Source organism: Talpa occidentalis, unplaced genomic scaffold, assembly GCF_014898055.3.
Source record: "Talpa occidentalis isolate TD23 unplaced genomic scaffold, MPIMG_talOcc4v2.1 talOcc4.16, whole genome shotgun sequence".
Lineage (NCBI taxonomy): Eukaryota > Metazoa > Chordata > Mammalia > Eulipotyphla > Talpidae > Talpa > Talpa occidentalis.
The window spans coordinates 46,090,918-46,114,008 of NW_023601653.1; the positions used below are offsets into that span (position 1 = coordinate 46,090,918).

Here is a 23,091-nt window from a genome sequence, read left to right on the forward strand (position 1 = left end):
CACCAGAGCCAGAGCGGGGAGCAGAGCAGGCAGAAGGACCGAAGTACACTGCTGAGGGGAGCAGCAGGCGGCAGGAGAGGTCTGCGCGCCATGCGGGACCCTCCTCCGGTGGCCTGGGAGCAGCCGGGGATCAAACTGGTGCTGCAGAGGCTGCGGGCAGCTTTGCAACCCAGCGCTCAACCGCTGCGCCTCCGGGGAGGCCCAGTAAGATCTTTTAAATACTGGGCTGATTGAAGTAGCTATGGATGTTCAGGTTCATCATTGGTAAGTAACATGCTATTACTTTGTAAGGACATAAACAGACCAAAAGATGCTTTTTATACAATTAAAAACATTTCAAATATACAGCATTTCATAGTTTAAGTGCAGTTTGCTTCTTGTAGGCTTCCAACCACATCGATGAACTGAGGTGGAAATCACTACACATCTTCTTTCATTTTTGGGGGTTCAAGACAATAATATCAGAATCTTTTCCTGACAATCTCTGTTTTTATGTTACTGTAGACTATTAGAATCTACCTCTTCTTATTGTTTTCCTTTGATAGAACTTTTTATTATCTTACATTGTTTTCATTTTGGTACATATTCGATTTCTCTCCAATGTTTGTAGTCCTCCTAAATCTCCCACCACCACATCACTCATGAACTGTCACCACAGTCCCTTGTGCCTTTTCCTTCCCTGTTTTGGCCCCTCATCTTATCCCTCCCCTGCTGGATGACTCTGTAGTTTGCCTGCAAGTTTTGTCTTTTGTTTTTTGACCCTTTGTAGAATCTAACTCTTCAGTCAATGCAAAAAGTTTAGTGAGTAATTTATGTTATGATGAATGACTTTGGGGGTATGTTTCTTAGCTGAGCACCTAGAGTTTTATGTGTTTTCTGAGCTGTTTAACTTGTTTTCTGATAAAAAGAGTCTCATTAAAGTAAGTGGGTTTCTTTTTTTGCTGGGCCAGTGGCTCAACTTCCTTGTTTGGTAGCTACTTTCACCTCTTTTCCCTTTTATCACCTATAGATACCTGATCTAATATGTTTTAGAAAATGCAATAATTTTGGTTATTTCCTTTTTTTTAAGATTTATTTATTTATACAAGCACTGGGTACAGTCAGAAGCACAGGAGGGTGAGAGAATTCACCAGAGCCAGAGCGGGGAACAGAACAGGCAGAGTGATGAAATACACTGCTGAGGGGAGCAGAGGAAGCAGCAGGAGAGGTCTGTCGCGCCATGTGGGACCCTCACCGGTGGCCAGGGATCAAACTGGCACTGCAGAGGCTGCGGGCAGCCTTGCAGCCCAGTGCCCAACTGCTGCACCACCAGGGGAGGCCCAATTTTGGTTATTTCTTAACATTACTTTTCTTCAAAAACCTGAGCAAACCAAAATTTTGTATATCACTGATTTTCTATAAAATAATCATTAACATCAATAAAAATCATGTATGCTATGACCACCCATTGGTTCCAACATATGAATGTTATATTATTAATAAAATATAAGTAGGTTTTCCTAAAGGTTCTGTTAGCCATTTGTCTTTTATGTACCTTTAAAAGCAAGAATTTGTAACAGGGTATTAAAAAATGAAACTAAACCTATTTGAAAAATATCTACAGAAGAGTCTACTTTTCAGGTTAATAAGAGTTTTTCCCACTCTCAGGATTTTCTGTGATCTATGAAACATAGATATTACTGGCCAGAAAGCTGTGAATACTTCAAAGCCATCAAAGCAAACTTCAAAGCACAAGGCCAGTTTTAAAATTATTTTGTGGTTCTGTTCCTCAGTCTTTTTGAAATAAACAGTTAATACATGTAAATATCTCAGGACAGTATCTGGCCCACAGATATATAATTATTTTTAATTGGAAAAATGAATGATATAAACATACATATCATTCCTGTATAGGAATACTTGTGTTTAATGATAATGGTTTTATGTGATGCTTGTATTATACTTCATATCTTATAAGCTGATGGCATGTACAAGGTAATAACAAACCCTAGAAAGCTGACTATGGAACTGAGGGCACCAGAGGGGAGGAAGAGCGAGGGCAAGAATGAAGTGGGAAAAAGCACAGTGCACTGTGGTGGTGGGCTATGTGTGTTTTGGTGGTGGGTGTCATGTGTTAACACCAGAAAGGGAAGCTCCTAGACATCTAAACACAATGTTGTAAACAAATGTTTACCCAATAAAAATAAAATAAAGTGAAAAAAAAAAAATTATTTTGTGGTTGCTGTGGATGGTGAGAACCAGGTATTTATGGTGGGAGGAAGAGGAGAGAAGACTAGAGACAGTCATTAGCACATTGACAATATTGTTACTGGGTGTGCTTACCAACAAGCTGTATGCATCAGTTCCAGACAAAGTGTCAATTACTCAACCAGAAAATGATAATCCATCATGAAGATCATTTCATGAATATCATTTTGCATAGAAATCACTGGAGAGGCTATTTATATAGTTTGTTTCAATGATTTTATCACTGTTGTTTTTAATCAGTTATGAAACACAATTTCATTTTCCTGAAATCTAGACTCTTGTTTTTTTTTGCTTTCAAGAGACTGCAATGACAGTATCACATACCTGAAAAAGAATTGGCAGTCACAGACTCCATTTAAATTTATCCCTGAATAATCTAATATGTGTGTGTGTATTATACATGTGTGTATATATATATATATAATATATATATGAATGTAATTTTTATATATCTGCTGAGGTTACTGGTATTTATTGGTCACATTTTATTTCAGAAGGGAAAAATGGGAAAGACTAAATTAAGTCCCATAATCTAAGCCAATTCAGAGAAAAGGTTTTCTAACACATTTTAGTCTACATTACATATCTAGTGAAATTTGACTCTATTGAAGGAAAATAATAATAGTAATAATAATAATAATAAAATTGTCAAGGTATAATTTTTCTCTCAACTCTACTAAACTGCAATAAATATTAATATAATATGGTATAATTCTGAAAAGCTTAACATTTTTTACTTAACTTTTATAAATTCTTGAAAGTTTAGTAACTTAATCTCAGGTAAAATTATAGCACCCTTATATATAGTTACTGAAATGGTCACGATAAGCAACACAATAAAAATATCTATCTTCCCTCCTTCCCACTTCAGATTACTCCACATTTTGAATTAGATTACAATCTGACATGGTAAATATGGTGGGCATTTTGGTCACAATTCAGAATGAATATTCACAGGAATGAGAAATTCATCCTGATTTCCAAAGAAAATTTTCAAAATCAAAATCTAAACTTCTGCATATGCTCATTTGCTATATCAAATCATCTGTGGGTCATTGAGTTAGAATATTTGCTGAAAACGTCACTGATTTGGGGATTATCTTTACTCTTATTATATTGTTTATGATTTAAAGAAACTGTCTTTTACAAGTAGCAAGAAAAACATATGAGTGAAATGAATGATTTTGAATTACTGGAAAAAAAATTATTTTTAGTATTTTTTTGAACTGGACTAGGTTCTATTTAGAGTTTAAAGTTGTGGGGTCTCCCTCATGGTGTAAGAGTTAAATATTAGCCCTATCACTGCCATAATCTGAGTTTAATCCCCTGCCAGGGAGCTGACCCACATATGGCCAGAAGATCTCTCCTGGCTAACCTGCTGTTCCCCATGACAGTGGATTTTAGTCAATCCGCCTGTTTTGCCCCTACTCTGTCACTGGTGAGTCCTCTCACCTCCCACACCTCTGGCCTACACCTCAGTACTTCTATGCATAAATAAGTAAATAAATATTTAAAAAAATAGAGTTGAAAGTTGTAAAAATGATTTTCATGGTTTTCATAAGCTACTATTGTTAAATATGATCTTAAATGGAATATTTGCAGTTGGAGATGACCTCATTTTAGTGCAAAACTAATTATGAAACCCAAAGGCATCAGCAGCAGCAGCAGGGAAAATCAGGCATATGCTAATACATTTTACAATCATCACTTTACTTTTTTATATTAAAAAGGGACATCTATTAAAAAGCTTAATAATTTAGCCATACTTTAATATTTCAATGATAGATATTATCATCTAAAATAAAAAGAAGTTGTCTATGCAATAATTCTGATACAAAATAGCTAATTCAGGAAGCTTCCCTGGTGGCCTAGGGGTTAAGTCTCAGCACTACCACCACAAGGGCCTGAGTTCGATTGCTGGCCAGGGATTTGACCCATCTGGTGCAGCAGACCTCTCCTGTCTTACCTTCTGTTTCCCTCAGCAATGTGTTTCAGTCAATCTACCTGTTCTGCTCCTCATTCTGTCTCTGGTGCATCTTCTTACCCCCCAAACCTCTGGCTTTTACCCTAGTTCTTCTACACAAAACTAAATAAAACATAAATCTTACAATAAAGGAATAATTCTTAAAAAAAATAGCTAATTCAGTTTTACAGCACAGAAGGCAGAAAATAAAGAAATGAACAAGTTACTGAATTAATAATCAATTCATTTAATTAATACAGAACAACAACACAAATTCCATGTTAGATGCTTTGTTTCAGCTTTCATCTATAGCACATTAATCCTTACCAGGATTATTTCCTCTAATAATTTGTTACTTTGTCTCTCATTGAACTAATATTGTATCTTATACCATAGTTAGTTATGAACAAGTCTATTCCTGGAGACAGTGGCTAGTAACATCCTGTGGCAAATGTATCCTCTTATTTTTTTTTTATGTCACCTTGATTTTACCATTCTATACACAGAATTCATTTAGTATTTAATCATTCATCCTTAAGAAACAACAATAGGGGGCCTCCCCGGTGGCGCAGCGGTTGAGCGCTGGGTTGCGAAGCTGCTCGCAGCCTCTGCAGTGCTGGTTCGATCCCCGGCTACTCCCTGGCCACTGGAGGAGGGTCCCACATGGCGCGTAGACCTCTCCTGCTGCCCGCTGCTCCACTCAGCAGTATACTTCGATCCTTCTGCCTGCTCTGCTCCCTGCTCTGGCTCTGGTGAATTCTCTCACCTTCCCGCCCTTCTGACTGTACCCAGTGCTTGTATAAATAAATAAATAAATAAATAAATCTTAAAAAAAAAAAAGAAACAACAATATAAACACTGCATTAGATTGAAGACAGGGTTTTTGCCTTCCAGAGATTCAGAGATCAGTGAAAATCATGCAATTCAACCAAGGGACAAGGCCATTTAATACCAGTTGTGACAAAAGAAAGTAGGGGGGTGTACTTGGAAAAAATAAATAAATGGCCTTGTTAAGTTCAGGGACTCTGGAAAGATTTCCAAGGAAAGGGATTCCTAAAACACATTTTGATTAAAAACTACAATTTAGTGAGCTGAAGAACTGTGGGGATATTCAAGGAAAGATGAACAGCTGGGTTTGTTGGCCAGTTTGATAACTAAGGAATTAAAATTCCCCCTTTATTCATCATGACTGGAGATTTTAAGATAAGGATCTGATATTCTGTAGCTACATAAACCTGGGCAATGAAATCCTAAGATTGGTAGATGAGGTCAAGAAACAGGAAAATAGGAGGGGTGAAGGAAAGGTCAAGGCCTTTTATGAGAAAAGCAAAGACCATTTTCCCTCTGGCCTAAATTCTCTCCAATATCTTATTTAAAGTTGAAGTGTAGCTTGCAATCAATATGTATATTAAAGGTGGTAGCAGACAAGAGAAAGACATACAAGGAATCCAAATAGTAAAAGAAGAAGTCAAACTATCACTATTTGCAGATGATATGATAATATACATAGAGAACCCCAAAAACTCCACAGAAAAATTAATTCAACTCATCAATCAGTTCAGTAAAGTGGCAGGATACAAAATCAACATGCAAAAGTCAGTAGCCTTCCTATACACAAACAATATATCTGAAGAAGAAGAAATAAAAAAAAAAACACATCCCTTTTATTATAAAAACAAAAAAAATCAAAACTTGGGAATAAATCTAACAAAAGAGGTAAAGGGCCTATACAAAGAAAACTATAAAACACTGTTAAAAGAAATAGAAGAAGACACAAAGAAATGGAAAGACATCCCTTGCTCATGGATTGGAAGAATAAACGTTATTAAAATGGCCATCCTACCAAAAGCAATATACAGATTCAATGCTATTCCAATCAAAATTTCAATGTCATTCTTCAAAGAAATAGAACAATTATTGATGAAATTCATATGGAATCACAAAAAACCCGAATAGCCAAAGCTCTCCTGAAAAAAAAAGAAGGGAATGGAGGTATCACACTCCCAGACTTCAAACTATACTACAAAGCCATAATCATCAAAACTGCATGGTATTGGAACAAGAACAGACACACAGACCAATGGAATCAAATAGAAAATCCAGAAATAAACCCACAGATTTATGGTCAACTAATCTTTGACAAAGGAACAAAGCATATGCATTGGAGCAAAGAATATGCATTGGAGAAATAAATGGTGCTGGGAAAACTGGTTCGCTACATGCAAAAGAATGAAGCTTGACCACTACCTCACACCATACACAAAAACCAACTCAAAATGGATTAAAGAACTACACATAAGACCTGAAACCATAAAATACATAGAAGGAAATATAGGCGAAACACTACGTGATTTGCACATCAAAGACATCTTTACAGACACATCACCCAAAGCAGTGATAGTGAAGGCAAAGATAAACAGCTGGGACTACATCAAATTAAAGAGCTTCTGCACAGCAAAAGAGACAATAACCAAAACAAAGAGAAACCCCACCAACTGGGAGAACATTTTTGCACACAACACTAATGATAAAGGACTGATCCCAAAAATCTGCAAAGAGCTGATGAGACTCAACAACAACAAAGAAAATAATCCTGTCAAAAAATGGGCAGAATAGCTAAAAAGAAACTTCTCTGAAGAGGAAATGCAAATGGCCAACAGGCATATGAAAAAATGTTCAACATCACTTGTAATCAGGGAAATGCAAATCAAAACTACCATGAGATACCATCTTACGCCAGTGAGAATGGCACATATTAAAAATACTAGCAACCACAAATGTTGGCGAGGATGTGGAGAAAAAGGAACTCTCCTGCACTGTCGGTGGGAGTGCAAACTGGTCTGACCACTATGGAGAGCTGTGTGGAGACTTCTTGACCTACTAAACATAGAGCTTTCATATGATCCAGCAATTCTACTCCTAGGTATTTACCCAAAGGACACAGAAACATCAATTCCAAAGAGCACCGGCACCCCTATGTTTATAGCAGCACTGTTTACAATAGCTAAGCTTTGGAAACAACCCAAATGCCCAAAAATAGATGACTGGATCAAGAAGAGGTGGTACATATACACCATGGACTATTACTCAGCATTCAAAAAAGATAAACACATGCAATTTGCAGCAACATGGATGGAGCTGGAACGGATCATGCTCAGCGAAATCAGCCAGAAAGAAAAAGAAAAATACTGGATGGTCTCTCTCATAGCAGGAATCTAGAAAACTTAAATAAGGGACCAGGAAAAATGAATAACTATAAGAAAGTGAACATCAAAATCAATAAGCAACTATGAACCAGAGACACTCTATGGGGGTTGGGGGGCGGGGATGGGAGGGATTGGGGTCAAAATCAGGGGGTTGCAATTGAATATAAAAATAAAATTTATTTAAAAAAAATAAAGGTGGTAGCTTGTCAATACTATGTGTTCCCAACTGTTCTTAAATTTGATGTAAAGCCTTACAATAATGATACCTTAATAACTTTTTAAAAGATTTTTATTTATTTTTTAAATAAATAAAAATTTATTTCTTTATTATAGGGGTATAATCCAGAGTTGAAGGGATGAGAGGATTCACCAGAGACAGAGTGGGGAGCAGAACAGGCAGATTGACTGAAATACATTGCAAGGGGAGCAGTGAGCAAGACAGGAAAGGTCTTCTGGGCCCTGTGTGGGTTAGCTCCATGGCTGGGGATCAAACTCAGGCCTTCTCAGTGATAGTGCTGAGACTTAAACCCTAAGCCACTAGGGAGTCCCTTTAACAACATCTTTAAAAACAAGAAAATATTGAATATATATAGTTTCTTGAATTACCTTGTTTTCAAAGACAGTTCAGTGAACCATTGAGATATGATAAAAGAAGATTTCTAGCTATGTCACTACTGCTATTCCTTGATTTGGTGGGTATTAATATCTGCAGTGATTGAGAAACTAGAAGATAAAGTAGAACCATGGAGATGCAGAAAAACTAACCACAAACTAGAAATATCTGACTCTATTCAAGTTGTAAAACACAACTGAGCAGGAACATTAGAAAGTGACTTACTCTTTCTTGGATTTGGAGATGATGAGTAGAAAGGGCTGGGAATTTTACACATATGGGGGTTGGGAAAGAATATTACATTGAAAGGCAAAGAGATGGAGGAAATCACATTGTTTTCAAATAAGAATTATAGTTTGGATTGGCTGATATTTGGACAGTTAAGACAATATGAGGAACAAGAGCAGACTGTGAAGAAACTTTCATGCTAAGGATCTATTAGCAGTGGGGAAAGGCTTTCCTTTTCTCAGGAGGACAAGGGCTGAGTCACTTTCCCAAAATGAGGCTTTTATAAGTAAGGTAATATAATTTAAGCTATTAAGAGATGTGGGAAAGCTAGTGGAGAAGACCTACCTACTTCTCTTTCTTACACCAAAAAAGGCATTTCTAGACCCTTCTAAAGTAAAATATCTATTTTTTCCTTTCCTCTCTTTTTCCTTTCTTTTCTCCATTTCATTTCTTCTTTAGTCTTCCTTTATCAATATTTACTGAAAATCTGCTATGTCTCAGGTACTCAGCTTTTGTGGATTAGTTAAGTGGCTAAATATGGAGGGGACACTTGATATCTCCAATGAAATAAACATAGGCCTTGACCTTAGGCAGAACATGGTTTGTATTCCAGGTGTTCTCCTTGCTCACAATATGAAATTGTCACTTGATAATTTTGTCTTGGTTTTCTGATCTGTAAAGTGGGGAGAATATTACCTACCTCACAATGTCACTATTAGACTGAAATGAGATGATAATCTTAAAAGTTACAAGTTATGGCATTGCTGGAAAGTGGTATGCCTCATTAAGCTTCAACAAAACACTTCAAGATTGATATTAACCAATGAAACAAAGGCTCAACGAAGTTGCATAACTAATTCACTATCAAGGAAGAAATAGTGATGCTATTGCTTGACTCCAACATCTCATTCTTTCTTTTATGTACAGCTCCTCCACTATGTACCATGCTGACCTAGGTCTTCAGCATGTACACATCAAACACAAATACCCCATGTGCCATTGAGTGAAACATTTTCCCTATTGTCCTAATACTTAGGCTCACAATGTCATAGGCCAAACAGACTCCAAACACTATGAGTCACTTAGAGCACATGAGAAGTAAATGACAAAATTTAACATTGCGGGTCAACTTAGCATGATTGTTCTCTTTGAAAGTGTCAAGCAGGGCCTTTCTGGTGGTACAAGGGTGAAGCCTCAACACTATCAAGCTATCCCTAGCCACTGTGACATGAGTTCGATCCCCGGCCTGGGACCTGACCCACATGGCACAGCAGACTTTTCCTGTCTTGCCCACTGCTCCCCTCAGCAGTGTATTTCAGTAGATCTGCCTGTTTTGTTCCCCACTCTGTCTCTGGTGAATCCTCTCATCCCCCACACCTCTGACCTAGACCCCAGTTCCTGTATGCATTAATAAATAAAATAAATCTTTAAAAAAGGTGTCAAGCAAATGATATTTGCACTTATTATATTATTTAAATTGATTTGGAAATTATTTTATTCCATGTGTAGGGTGTACAGTGACCTGTACCAAGTCTATTCATTTCTGCCTGGAGATCAAGACTCAACTATTCTCATCCTATATGCTGTTTTAGTGAATTATTCTTCCTATTCTCACCTCCACCATACATCCTATTAGTTATCTCTCACTACTCAGCTTTTACGATACATCCTGGTCTTCAAATGTATTCTCTTCAGTTGAATGGATATAGAATTATGCTGAATTTAAAAATGAACCTTGGTTTGAAACTTAGGTCATTCCAAGTAAGAACCAATACTCAGATAGTCCATGAAGATTCCTGGACCATCTTTTCCCATACAAAACTATTCTTTCTTTGCAATGTCTGCTGTGTTAGTGTGATGCATTTCTATATTTGTCTTCTAATTGATTCATGATAATAGTCTTTATAGACTGATTTCTTTGCTTATGCCTCTTTTGTAACCTCTCTTGCTATTTAGCACAGGGCACAAAGCAGAATTATTTGTGGTTATTCAATGAGAAATATTCTTTCCTAAACTTTTTTTACTTTAAAAAATATGAACATATGAATTTTACCATGATTCAATTATAGGAAAACATTACCATCACTGATTACAATAGCCCTCTTTCATCTGTGCATTTATTATTTTTTAAACCACTTGAAGTATTTTAGAAGTTCTCTTTGTTGAAATACTCTTGAAAGGGCCTTTTATTTTTGTATATAAGATACCTGAAACAGATCCTTAAAGAGACTTGAAAGTGAGAGGTTAGTTCAGAAAAAATCTAATTTCCAGTGATATGAGAGGAAATTTCTAAAAAAAAAAAAAAAAAATCCTACAATTCCTAGAAAGCTTCATAATGCAGAGTGTGTATGAGTGTGTGTGTATGTGTGGGGGGGTACTTCATCAAGACCCAAACAACCATAGAGTAAGATTTACAGCTTGTTACAGAATGATGCAAATTTGCAATTAGATGTTATATGTTGAAACATAGGAGAATATGGGGCCACTACCTTTTAAGCTTCTTGTTGAAGGAAACAATGAACTCATCATAATAACCCTTTTAAAGCTGTTATTCCACATTGGGAGTGATAGAATTAAGAAAGAAGAAATGAATACAGCTGGAAGGGAGATAGAGATAGGACAGTTTATATTGATGACTTAGGAAATGTTGCACTTAGATATGAAAAACACAGCTGCACTTGAATTATCTGGAATTCTAAATGTGAAGACAAAATTACCACCCAATGATACCTAAGCCATTATGAGTCATAAGAAAAAGACATCTATTAAGAATAGCACCTAAAATTCTTATGATGCATGGCCTAGGCTGGATAATGGGAGAAAACACTGTCTATAAAAAACTGCATGTTTGACGTAGATCCAGTCCTGTTGTCGCCTTTTGCCTGTTGTCCTTCCTCCATAAATTATAACCATTTCAAGGAAAAGAATAGTGCACAGAACTATAATGCAGGAGCCTATTCTTGAGTACCAAGTGAATTAATTTTGTGCTTTTCTTAATCATTTAATAAGATTGATTGAATGCCTAATTAATTGTTTGTATATGAGACTCTATATAAATGAAGGTATTCAACAGTGATTAGGTGTTGTATAAGGATTTTCACTATCAGCTAATCTTCAAAAATAGTTCCTCTTGTAAAGTTCAGAAATCACTGTTTGCTAAAGATACATGGCTCATCTGTTGTTATCAAACATGACTGGAAATGAAGAACAAATACTTATGTTAAGCAATTATGTAAATAAGTTCATGTATTTTAAAAATGAGTGAAATAGAAACTAAAGAATTTTCTAATCCGATTATCTTACTTAGCCAGCAAATTCAGATGTGTTGAAGAGTCAAATATCTCAGCATTATCTTAGTTAGGTTTACAGCAGCATGTCCCTTTGAGTGTTAAATGAAACCAGTGAAAATATTTTCCTACAGTGTTTTATCTAAATAGAAAGATATGCAATTAGAGACAGTTTGTTGTCTCTAAGTCTACATCAATTCAGTAAGTGATAAAATATTATTCATTAAATATGTACATTTAAATAAAATGTGATATTCTGATTCTTCTAGGAAAGGCACTTAGTACCTAACTTAATTGTACTCATTAAAATATTTTCATAAAACAGATTTTCCCACATCAAGCACTAACATGTAAAATTTTCTTCAAGTCTTAGACAAGAGAGATTCTATTTAAATCCATATTTTTTAAATAACTATGTTATGATTGTGAACATTATGGTTCAAAGTTAAAGGCCTGAAAAAGTAAAATGCATAGAAGAAATCAGGCAAAATGCTCCATGACATTGGCTTCAGTGATGGAACCTTGATACTAAGGGAAACCAAAGGGAAACCAAAGCAATAATAAACAAATGGGACTACATAAAATTTAAAAAGTTTCTGTACAGTGAAAGAAACTATCATTAAAATGAAAAGACACCCTAGTGAGTGGGAGAATCTATTTGTACATCTGATCAGGGGCTAACATCCATAATCAACCAAGAACTCATACAAATTCAACAATAAGAAAACAACTCAATCCAAAAAAAGGGGGGCAGAAATGATAGATATTTCTCAAAGAAAGACATAAAGGTGACCAACAAACACATGAAACAGATGCTCATCAACACTTATCATCATGGAATTGAATATCACAACCACAGTGAGACACCTCACACCTGTGAGAACAGCCCATATTAAAAAGAACAGAAATAACAGGTGTTGGTGAAGATACATAGAAAAAGGAAACTTCATAAAATGTTGGCGGGAATGTATATTTGTCCAATCCCTATTAAAAACAGTATAGACATTTATCAACAAATTAAAAATGGGTTTAACAATTGCACTTCTAGATATCCACCTAAAGAAGGCAAAAACACTAATTCTAAGGGATATATGCACTCCTATATTCATTGAAGCACTATTTACAACCTAAGTGCCAAACAATATATGGGTAGATAAAGAAGATATGGTATATACACACAATGGAACTCTCTCCATTTCTAACAACATGGAAGGAGCTGGAGGGGACTGTTCTAAGTGAAGTTAAGTCAGAGGAGAAAGACAAATACCAAATGATTTCATTTATATGTGAAGTATGTAGAAACAAAAAAAAAATGAGCAGATAAAACTAAACTAAAAGAAACCCCAGAAATATGACTACAGTATTGAGGCTACTAAAGGGGGCCTGTCAGGAGCGTGAGGCAAAATGGGGAGTATGCTGTAGAAGACTATGAATGCCTTGGTGTGGATATAGTGTGATAACAGGTGTGATCCTGCACCTGTGAATCATATACAGTGTTGTAAACTAACATTACCTTGATAAAAATAACACAATAAAAAAGATGTGAAATCAATTTATCTTTTTAAAGCAAAAGTAAAAATGTCTTTCATTTTAATGTTTACAATTTTAAGTAATTTTGCATTCCCTCAAAATAAAGTTAAGAAATATGCATTCAGGGCCTCCCTGGTGGCGCAAGGTGTTAAGACACAACCTATGAAGCTGTCACCAGCCTCTCCAACAGGAGTTCAATTCCCCAGCTGGATGGGGAGCAACCTATATGGTGCAGCAGACCTCTCCTGACTGGCCCGCTGCTCCCCTCAGCAGTGTACTTCAGTCAATCTGCCTGTTCTGTTCCCCACTCTGTCTCTGGTGAGTCCTCTCACCCCCCACACCTCTGGCCAATACCCCAGACTCTTGTATACATAAATAAATAGATCTTTTAAAAAAAGAAATATGTATTCAACTTTTGTTTGGAAAAGTTACATGCAACTTTTGATCAGCTATTATCACTCATAGAAACATCATGAAAGTATATTTGACCTCTGCTTTAAATATACCACTTTCTGGATTTCATCCACATTCTTGTACTCAAGTGTCTGTAATCACTGCCATTGACTTCTGTCCAGATTAGGTTCTCCAGGAAGCCAATTCTGAGATACAGCTTAGGTGCAAGATGTTTGCCAGGAGCATTTCCTTTGTGGAAATGAGAAGAAAGAAACAGGGAGAGGGAGAACTGAATGATGATGAAGGTCCAACAATTGTAGTGGACCCTAGAGCTAGAATTACTTTTCATAGTGTCCTGGTACAGGCTAGGATGGCAGGTCCATTATTCACTTACAACAATCCATTACGAGAGGTGGGTCTCCTGGGAGGAGAATAACCTTGGGTAAGGGAACCCTCTGCAGTTAACAGGACCCCTAAGGTAGTTGACAGGTGAAGTTTTGCCATGATAGCACTCTCCGCAGCTGAGGTAACAAGACCTTTATAGAACATCACACGTACTTAACTCCAAAGACATGTTGTGCTTGATCACACTGGCCGTTCATTTTTAAAGATTCTTTCTAGTGGCTTCTCCCACAACTTTCTGCACATTCTCTTTTTCTGTCATCTCTTTTTCCTGTTTGTCAACATCAGACCCTTGGCTCATAATTCTTCTCACTTTTTAATCTTGTCCTCACATTTTACATCTTTATGGGTGATCTCATCCAACAAATGTTTATATGCTAAGTTTTTGTTTTGAACTTTCACCATCTTGCAGAACATTGCTTAGATAGCCCAAAATGAACTCAACAGCCTTCTCTCCATTCCCAAAACTCACTTATCCTGTTTTGCTTTGTAAATTTCGCTACACCTACTCTGTCTCACAAGCAGGAAACCTGTGGAATTTACTTCCTGGTGGTTCTCAATTCTGTCCTCCCCATTCTTTCCACCACTAACTTATCTTTGCAACAGTCTGTAAAATTATCTCCCTGGTTGTAGCCTTGCAGTAGTACACTGTACACAACCAAGCCCAATTGTCCCCAGGCACACACAACAACCAAGTCCACATTGATCACCATTATCAGAAGTACCACTTTCCTTAAAAACAAAAATAAAGCCACCAACTAAACATAAAAGTAGGACAGGCAAAATTCTCTGTTCTTATCCACTTCTCAGGCCATATATCCTAGGATCCTGCCTCCCATTTCAGGTTTTAGTAACACATGACTTGACTCCCCTCTTCAAGCCATTCATACCCATCAAATATTTGCCACCTCCTTGGACTTTGCTACCCTTTACTTTTTGGTTTCCTTCCCATTTCCCTCCCACACTTCCCAAAGTCCCATCATGTTGCACTTCTTTGCAATCCTGTGGTAGCCTCTCAGCATCGCTGTTGATTCAATTTTTCACTTATTCATATGAAAATTCTGAACTTATGTGTCCCCCTCTTGCTGCATCTCTTGCTCACATCTGACTTCACATTTCTGTTGGCAAAAAACAGGACTTCATCTATATCAGGTAATCAGAGCTTACAGAAAGTTTGTTCAATTGAACCAATTGAGCCACCTGCAAAGTGTTGGACAAGAGCAAGACATTCTTGTGATGCATCTTCATTTGTTTTTCTGACTGTGAGGCATAGACATCTCATTCAAAGAATTAAAATAAATGGGAATTTATTATAGGAATGTACTGAAACAAGGAAAATGAGACTACTCCAAGGAACAGCTATTATATGCCTTATGTTTCCCTTTCTCAAGATCCACACGCTCTATTTCTCCAGTGTCTCTGATTCTCTTGGTGAATCTGATCCGCATAGATCTGACACCCACACATCCAAGTTGCCCAAGATGCCTGAAAATTCCCCTCTCTCTCTGAATTCCTTTGCATCCTAATTTCCTGACTAATTGCCTGTTTCCCATTAAAAAATGTCTGATGCTTAAGAACAAGCCTAGTTGAACCCTCAAATATATGTGCCAGGTGCCTGGCCCAGGTTAAATCAACTCTTGAGAGTGAAGCAGAGAGGTCGGTCTTTCACCAGAAGCTGTGGCTGAGGCAGGTTAGGGGGCTCTGGGCATCCAAGCATCCTGGTGGACAAGAGTGAATCTCTGCCGACAGGGTGGGGGGTTAAAGGACAATCAAGCACCTGACCTGTCCTCAAAGCGCTAACAATTCAGTCACACACAATTGATCATAATACCAGACAGAAGAACATAAAAAGGAGCTGTCAATATACAAGCACAATACTGTAAGTTCCAAGGTGGGAGAGATCAATATTTTTAAATCAGTAGTTGCAAAAAACTTTGAACCAAAGTGACAGTGTTAACAGACAGTGGTAGAGGTGAAGCATATAGAGAGCCTTCTTCCATAGAGAGGAGAGAAAGGAATAAGGGTCCAAGTTGGGAGGCTGACTGAAAGAGAAAAGCAAAAAGATTGGTCTGGAGGGATTATACATTGCATTAGGAAAGATCAGAGAGCAAAAATATCACAAAGGAATTGAGCACCAGTGAAGCAGTTTCTTGACTATACTAGGATAAGTCGGCTTATTTTATAGTAAGTCAGAGTCATTGGATACTTTCCAGGAATATTCCTCCAGCAACAGCATTCAGGGTAGAGCAGCACACCGACAGATTATAAGAGAAAGTTTTACCATGATATCATAGAGTAAATGGAAGGGATTTTGATTATGAGAAAGCAGGAATTGAAGCTGGGAATGAGCGCAAGAACTAGAATTTCACTAAGTGGAGCAAGAAAGCAAGAGTGTCCCTTTGAACTCAGTGCTTTCTAGATAGGGAGACTTTGGGGCTTTCATTAGAGCCAGGAATGTGGGGAAAGGATGACAAAGAATGAGAAGGAAGGTGTGAGACACTAGGGGTTGGGTTTACAAAGTAGGAGAAAATAAATTTTCCTCTGAGGGACACTGGGAGAAGAGAGATTAGAGAAGGGAGATTACAAGAGATTCAAGAAACCCACTGTTCAATAAAGATGACCTTAACATTTAAAAATGATGGGAAGTGATCCTATAACTTCTTATTTTTTCTGTGAGGATTAAACAAGATGATCCTTAGGGAGGAAGGTGTGGGGAAGTGCTTAGCTCAGTACCTAGAAAACAGCAAGAGCTCACTGGTAGCTGCTGTGGATATTGTAACAATAAAAGATTGTTTCAGTGCAGATTCTATTTCAGTTTATGTTACCAATTCATGCATGCAGGTTTTGGCCGAGACTTTTGAACTGTATCTAGTCAGCCAAATGAATAAATCAACTCTTGTGCTGAGGTGTGTACTTAGGAGAGGACAGTGGTCATATCAACGACATAACTCAAAGAGCTAGCACTATTGTGCTTCTGCCTTTCCAGGATTGAAGGCCATTTCACCTCTCTAATTAGTCAAGTAAGAGAAGAATCCTACGTATCACATTATAGGATTTTAATAGACTCTTATAAACAGGTTCAGGTTTACAGTATGAACTTTTAACTACTTGCCTAATTTTTAATACATTGTTTAACACCAAGGAACACCCTAGTGATAATTTCAATTAATCAATCAAAATTATATTTGCTTTATGTATGAAAAATAAGTTAATAGACTTAGATATTACCATACACTCTCACTTGGAAATAAATCTCTTATAAGGTCAGAAAACCAAACAAGAAATTGTAGTTTTCTTGGCAGGTGACTATATAATCAGATTAATATGAAACCTACAATTCTGTTTGTGTCAGGAGAAGGGCATTGTTCAAATTACCTATTTATTAATTCTTAAGAGGTTAATAAATGACTTACTTGGAGTAAAATAAGTCACTGCAGATAATAACTGTGTCCCTGGCACATACAAAAATTAATAGATGCATAAGGATATATATGAAAACTGCCTGGTGTGAAGGTTACTGGATTTACCCAAATCCTAGATTTTTGTAACTATAGTCACAGTGGAGTCTCACTGGCCCAACTCCAGCTGAAAACCATTTTTTTAAGGTGCCATTCTCTCTCCTGCCAACTGAGAGTCTTAGCTCCTCTATAGAAGAAAAAAAAAATAGCAACAAATTATAAACTTGACCTCATTTCACACCTAAGCATACCATTCTGACTGATTCACTGGACTCCTCAGCCAGCACATTTGCTTTTGTTTACTACAGTTATAAACCTGAAACTGTATTCTACTTGGCCCACATTATCACATCACTAAATCTAGAAGGAAAAATGTGAAAAAAGTTCAAAAAACATAATGATTCTATTACAGAGGAATAAACACTTTGCTCTCAGTCATGCCTTCAGGATTCACAGCTAATCTTAAATGATCACATCTCCTGGTAAGCTTTAACTTGCCTTAGCTTTCAAGAAATAATAACAAAAGAAACAGAAAGGCAGCTGATGTGAGAATTACAAATCTATAGATAAATATGATTTGGACAATCGGGTGTTAATGTTTGTTTGAGCTAATTTATTTTAATAGACCAGCTAGAAGTACTCAGCTTCCAGTGTCATGCCACTTTTGTAAATAGTCTCCTCTCTTAGGAGGGCAACTATGTGCTCTGTGAGCTGGTTCAACACACACTCACTTTCATGTGTGGCGGACTGCCTATCCTCCAAATAAAAATAGAAACTAGTTTGCAGCACCACACGGGGCTCCAGTGTATTATATGAGCCTATCACTGGTTTCCTTTGATATCTTATCTGTTCTGTTAACTCAATAAAGTAGGGTGCAAAGCTGGGGACAAATGAGGGGGGTCCCTTTGGAACAAACAAGTGTGGGACCTTTCAGCGGGGGTTTTAACTTATCTAATAAAAGCCAGTTAAAGGGAAGCCAATGCTTCCATTTTTCACCCCCTTTATTAAAGATCACAAGTACTTCAACTTGGGTGTAGAGAAATAAATTATATCGATGGGGGAGTACAGGTGGAAGCAATAAAGAGTACGGCTTATCTATTTTCTCAAGATTTAGGAAGCACTTAGAGGCAAAATTCACAGGCAAACATCTACAACAAAGACTCCTGCTCCTTAACAAATGCAGTGGTCCTCTCTGAATGCAGCAATCTTGCTTGATTGCTTAAAATATAAACAACTTAATGCTGGCATAACCAGGGAGGATGCACCTTCCACTTCCTCTATATTATACTTTTGCACCAATTTAGTCATTCAGAGAAGAAAACAGATTGATTCATCCACTCCCCTGCTCCTCTACCACCAGAAGAAAAACAATACTCGAACTCAAAAATCCAGCAAACCAAACTGAAGGAAAGTGTTCCACCTAGAGACTGTTTTCATGAGTCCAAGTGATTGCAAGCTTGCCTGGCAATGAATATGCTTTTAGCCTATCCTTGCAAGTTTGTAGTGAAAAATGAAGCAAAAGGTATTGCCCCTGGTGTAATTAACAATGTTAATCTTCTTTTTCCTCTCTATGGTGATAAAGGAGTCATTTTTATATTTAATTAATGCAGAGGATCATTTTGGAAACTGGCTAATGAGCCTCTGATCACATTACCATGAAAATGTGCATTAACATTGCAACTGAGGAGGCTGTTTCATGTGTAGCAAATCCACTTTGTAATTAGCCCACTGTGAAATGAATCACGTCAGGGGGAATCTGAGGGAACCAGCAGGCAGTGGGCACTTGGCTACTGCTGTGCCCACAGACCACCAACATTCCAAATATTGTCTTTCATCAGCAACATTATCTAAAAACAAAAGTGGTGGTGTGTTAACATCTGGGACAAACTAGAAGAGAGAAATAAACTTTATTTCGCCGAACAAGAAATTGGGACTTGAGCAAATAGCACCAGGGAGAGATGCCTAAATAACATGTTGAAATAACAGAATTTTATCAAAACTATAAAGGCTAGAATATAGTTTTGTTATTTTGATTCTGAAAATCCCTTAGATATACATTAAAGTGATGTCTGAATTTATCCACTCTTTCCTAGGTCACATACAGATGTGTAATAAGCTCTTGAAGCGAATTTCTAGTGCTAAACAAACAAAAAAGATATATCTAAAGAGAATCCATGAACAAGTGATAAAATTCATTCATGTCCTTTGAGGCCAAGACACGGCATTATATATATTTTTCTCAGACAATATAACTAGGCAAGTTCTTCTTCTTAAATCAGAGTAAAAATTCATAATTAATCAAATAATTCCTCTGCCTAACAAGATTTGGCAAGAAACTTTTCCTGTCTGTTCAAAATAACAGATCACAGACCCATTAAATCCCAGGATTTATGCAGACAATGATACATTTGATTTTCAAATGTCAACACTACTCCAAAATGAAAGAGGTGTCTCAAAATATTACAGACATGGATCTCCGTGTTATTCCTTTTCCTTGACTGACATTTTGGCAGTAGAATAAAAAAATGTTAAAAGAATCTCACAGGAAGTCATCTGAAGGGGGAGTGGCAAGGAAATTGAAAACTGCCACCCAAAAAAAAAAAAAAAAAAACCCAACCGGCAAGTCTGCCCTTCATCCTGAAATGCACTGAAAGAAAACATAAAGCTAGCCACAATTCATTTACCATCTTTCAGACCAACACAAAGCCTGGCTGTTTAGTTGCTGGTATCAGAATCAGACCCTGCACTCACCTGGGAAACTTCATACAGCAGTTTGTAGTGTTCCTCTCTTTTCTGAAAAGTGCACAAATTGCAGCCCATTCTAAGAAGCAGAGGGAGAGAGCCAATCTTCTAATTTCCCCAGAACTGAAAGGCAAGTGAACTGAAAGGGAATCACCATCCAGACTTGACTACTGTTTTTCATCAGTCACTTCAGCCCAGAAACACAGACAAACCGCGTTCGCTGGCAGCGCAAGCCAGGCTGGTGTGTGGAGCATGCATGCTCTTCTTCGCTTTCCTAAGTATCTTGCACTCACAGATACACACACAGAGTTTCCAGTCAGTTCATAGCAACGCTCCCCCTGTCTCTGCATCAGTGCACATGACTACACAGATTCCAGCTCATGAATATTAATAGTACCTCATTGATTATTTATGACAGAACATGTTAGCAGGGAGGGGTGCCATAGATGCTGCTGATGACAGATGAATATTCACTAATTAAGAAGCAAATGTAGAGTGGTTAAACAAAATTCACTTGTGTCAATACCATCTCTGTTTATTAAGGATAGAAGGGTTGAGCACAGGGCATTTTTAAAAAGAACATACACTTAATTTCTCCACTGATGTAAGCTCTTAATGTGGGAAGAAGAAATTCAGGAAAAGAAATATATTTGGTTCATATCTCCATGTTTTGCAACAATTAGAAGAAATATTTCTAGCATTATTGAGTTGAGGGGAAAATGAATAGATGCAATTATTTAAATTTGTAAAATAAAAGCAGAAGCAAAGGGGGAATTTGGGGAGTGATGTGGGAAAGGACTTAGAAGGGAGGGGTGTCATTTAGGGTTTCAATTATGACTCTACAAAAATAATTGTGTAGTCCTATGTAAAGACCATTCTTACTAGAAAGGAAATAAGGTATTATTTTTTCAGTTAAATAAAGAACATTTAAGCAATAGGAGAAGAAGATGCTTGTACAGGTAATAAATATTTTAATTAGGTAATAAGGGCATGTCTATTGAATATAAATTTTCAGCAGTGTAATGCATGTAGATCTATATTTAAAAATTAGATAAATGCAATGCCTTTTCTGAGACAAATTTCAAATACATATAGCATTTATGCTAATTTTATTAAAGTCATATATAATAATTCAGAAAGCTGACATTAGCAATATTTAAATTCTAATGTAATGCACAGGGACTCCACATATAATGCTATATTTAGAGTACACATTGTACAGAGGTGAACACAGACTTAAAAACTAAACTTAGATGTTTATATAATAGAGAGGTAATATATTTAATTTTACGCTCTCACAGACAGATACATTGTCTTGCAAGATGGCAATTTTTGTCCCCTATAAATATACCACAAACAGCAAAAGCAGATAATAAAGGAAAATTCTTTTTGTTTCTATACTGACTCATCCACAACCTCTGCTAATTAAGAAGTATGTCCTTGTTCCAGCTCATCTTTAAACTGGACAAGATAGCAGGTGGGTTCCAAAGCAAAAATAATTACTTGGAAATTGATGACTCTGGTTAGGAATTACATTGGATCCTGAAGATTTTTAATTGCTCAACACTTATGGATAGTTACTTTTGGGGGTACAATTTCCTAAAAGTGCTTTGTCAAATGTTCAGAATCGATAACAGGAAATGATTCTAATGAGCACTAATTGTTAACAAATTGGCTTTGCAACTAGCAACACCTCAACATCAGCAAGTAGCAAGGAGAGGAGCAATCATCTGCTGCTTATCAGTCGTTTCCCCTGAGATGTAATAATCCGATTTTCTGGGCCTAATTTCACCTAACAGGCTGGATAAAAGCCAAGCTGAGAGACCTACATGAAAGTGGCATCATAATTGGGAATACTGCCTGTGACCAAAGTTCATCAGGACTTCTTGCAAATTAGAAAACACAAGTCATGGATATTAATCATCTTGATTCTTTTATGAAAAGAATGTTTTTGTGCTGGTATTTGAGGGGGGCTTCATGAAAATCAGTGGTGGCCAACACCAAAAGCGATTTCAGATGCAGTTGTAAAAATATATGTTTGATGCTTTTTTAAGATTTTAATTTTCTCTGAGTTTCTAAAGGACTTTGCATGAAGTTTGGAGTTCATATCCTCAATGCAAGCATTGATTATTCATGGAAGAGTTAGGTATTGCTGAGCTGTGAAAGAATTAAGAGTTATAGGTGATGCTACACATTTAAAAGTCAATCAAGGAATTAGAATACAATAAGGCAAGGATGGTTCATTCATCTATCAAAGAACTATTTGCTTTCTCTGCTGATAAAAACTTAGCTATGCAACCAGTTTTGAAAGCTAATTAGGAAGTTTAATTATCAAAGCTTTTGTTGCTTATTGGCACTTGCTTTTCATGAGTTTTGTTGTTGGATTTTACAGAAAAATCAAACAATTTGTAGCTTTAAAAAGTATTCTCTTATTTATGAAAAAGAGTGAACATTCCAGAGAAGTGAGCATTTTCAAAGTGAAATTATTCTTGCAGCAATTTCTCTTGGTTGTTTTCTTTTTTTTAAAGATTTATTTATTTATACAAGAACTGGGATACAGGCCAGAAGCACAGGAGGTTAGAGGATTCACCAGAGACAGAGCGGGGAACAGAATCCACAGACTAAAAAAATACACTGCTGAGGGGAGCAGTGGGTGAGACAGGAGAGGTCTGCCGCCACGCCATGTGGGAATCTCTCTGGCCAGCAGGGATCAAACTGGTGCTGCAGAGGCTGCGGACAGCTTCACAGCACAGTGCTCAATTTCCTGTGCCACCAGGGAGCCCTTGGTTGTTTTCTTTATGCATTTCTAGTCTCCTGTTCTTCAGTTTCTATTTTAGAAAGTAAGGGCAGCTTTTACATTCATTTATCAAATGCTGCCTGTGACCCATGTCCATATTCTTGGAAAAAATTCACTGAAGTGTAAAAACACATATTGGGTATGAATTTCAAGATATAGCTATTTTTTTTAATTATCTTTAATTTGTGTTGGTTATTCCCCCAAAAGCAGTGATATTTAAAATAT

At 36.9% G+C, this 23,091-nt stretch overlaps 1 protein-coding gene across 2 annotated transcripts in view; it reads right to left on the reverse strand.

Annotated features, from left to right (window-relative positions):
- The window catches only part of PDZRN4 (PDZ domain containing ring finger 4), a 393,965-nt gene that overhangs the window by 138,405 nt on the left and 232,469 nt on the right, over nt 1-23,091 (reverse strand). Inside the window, exon 1 of one of the 2 annotated variants that reach the window (XM_054696296.1) lies at nt 20,079-20,408. The exons of the other annotated variant lie outside the window; for it this stretch is intronic. Within the exon in view, the coding sequence (XP_054552271.1) occupies nt 20,079-20,147 (69 nt within the window). The 5' untranslated portion in view covers nt 20,148-20,408. Of the gene's footprint in view, nt 1-20,078; nt 20,409-23,091 lie in introns of those variants that run through there. 2 annotated transcript variants of the gene reach the window in all.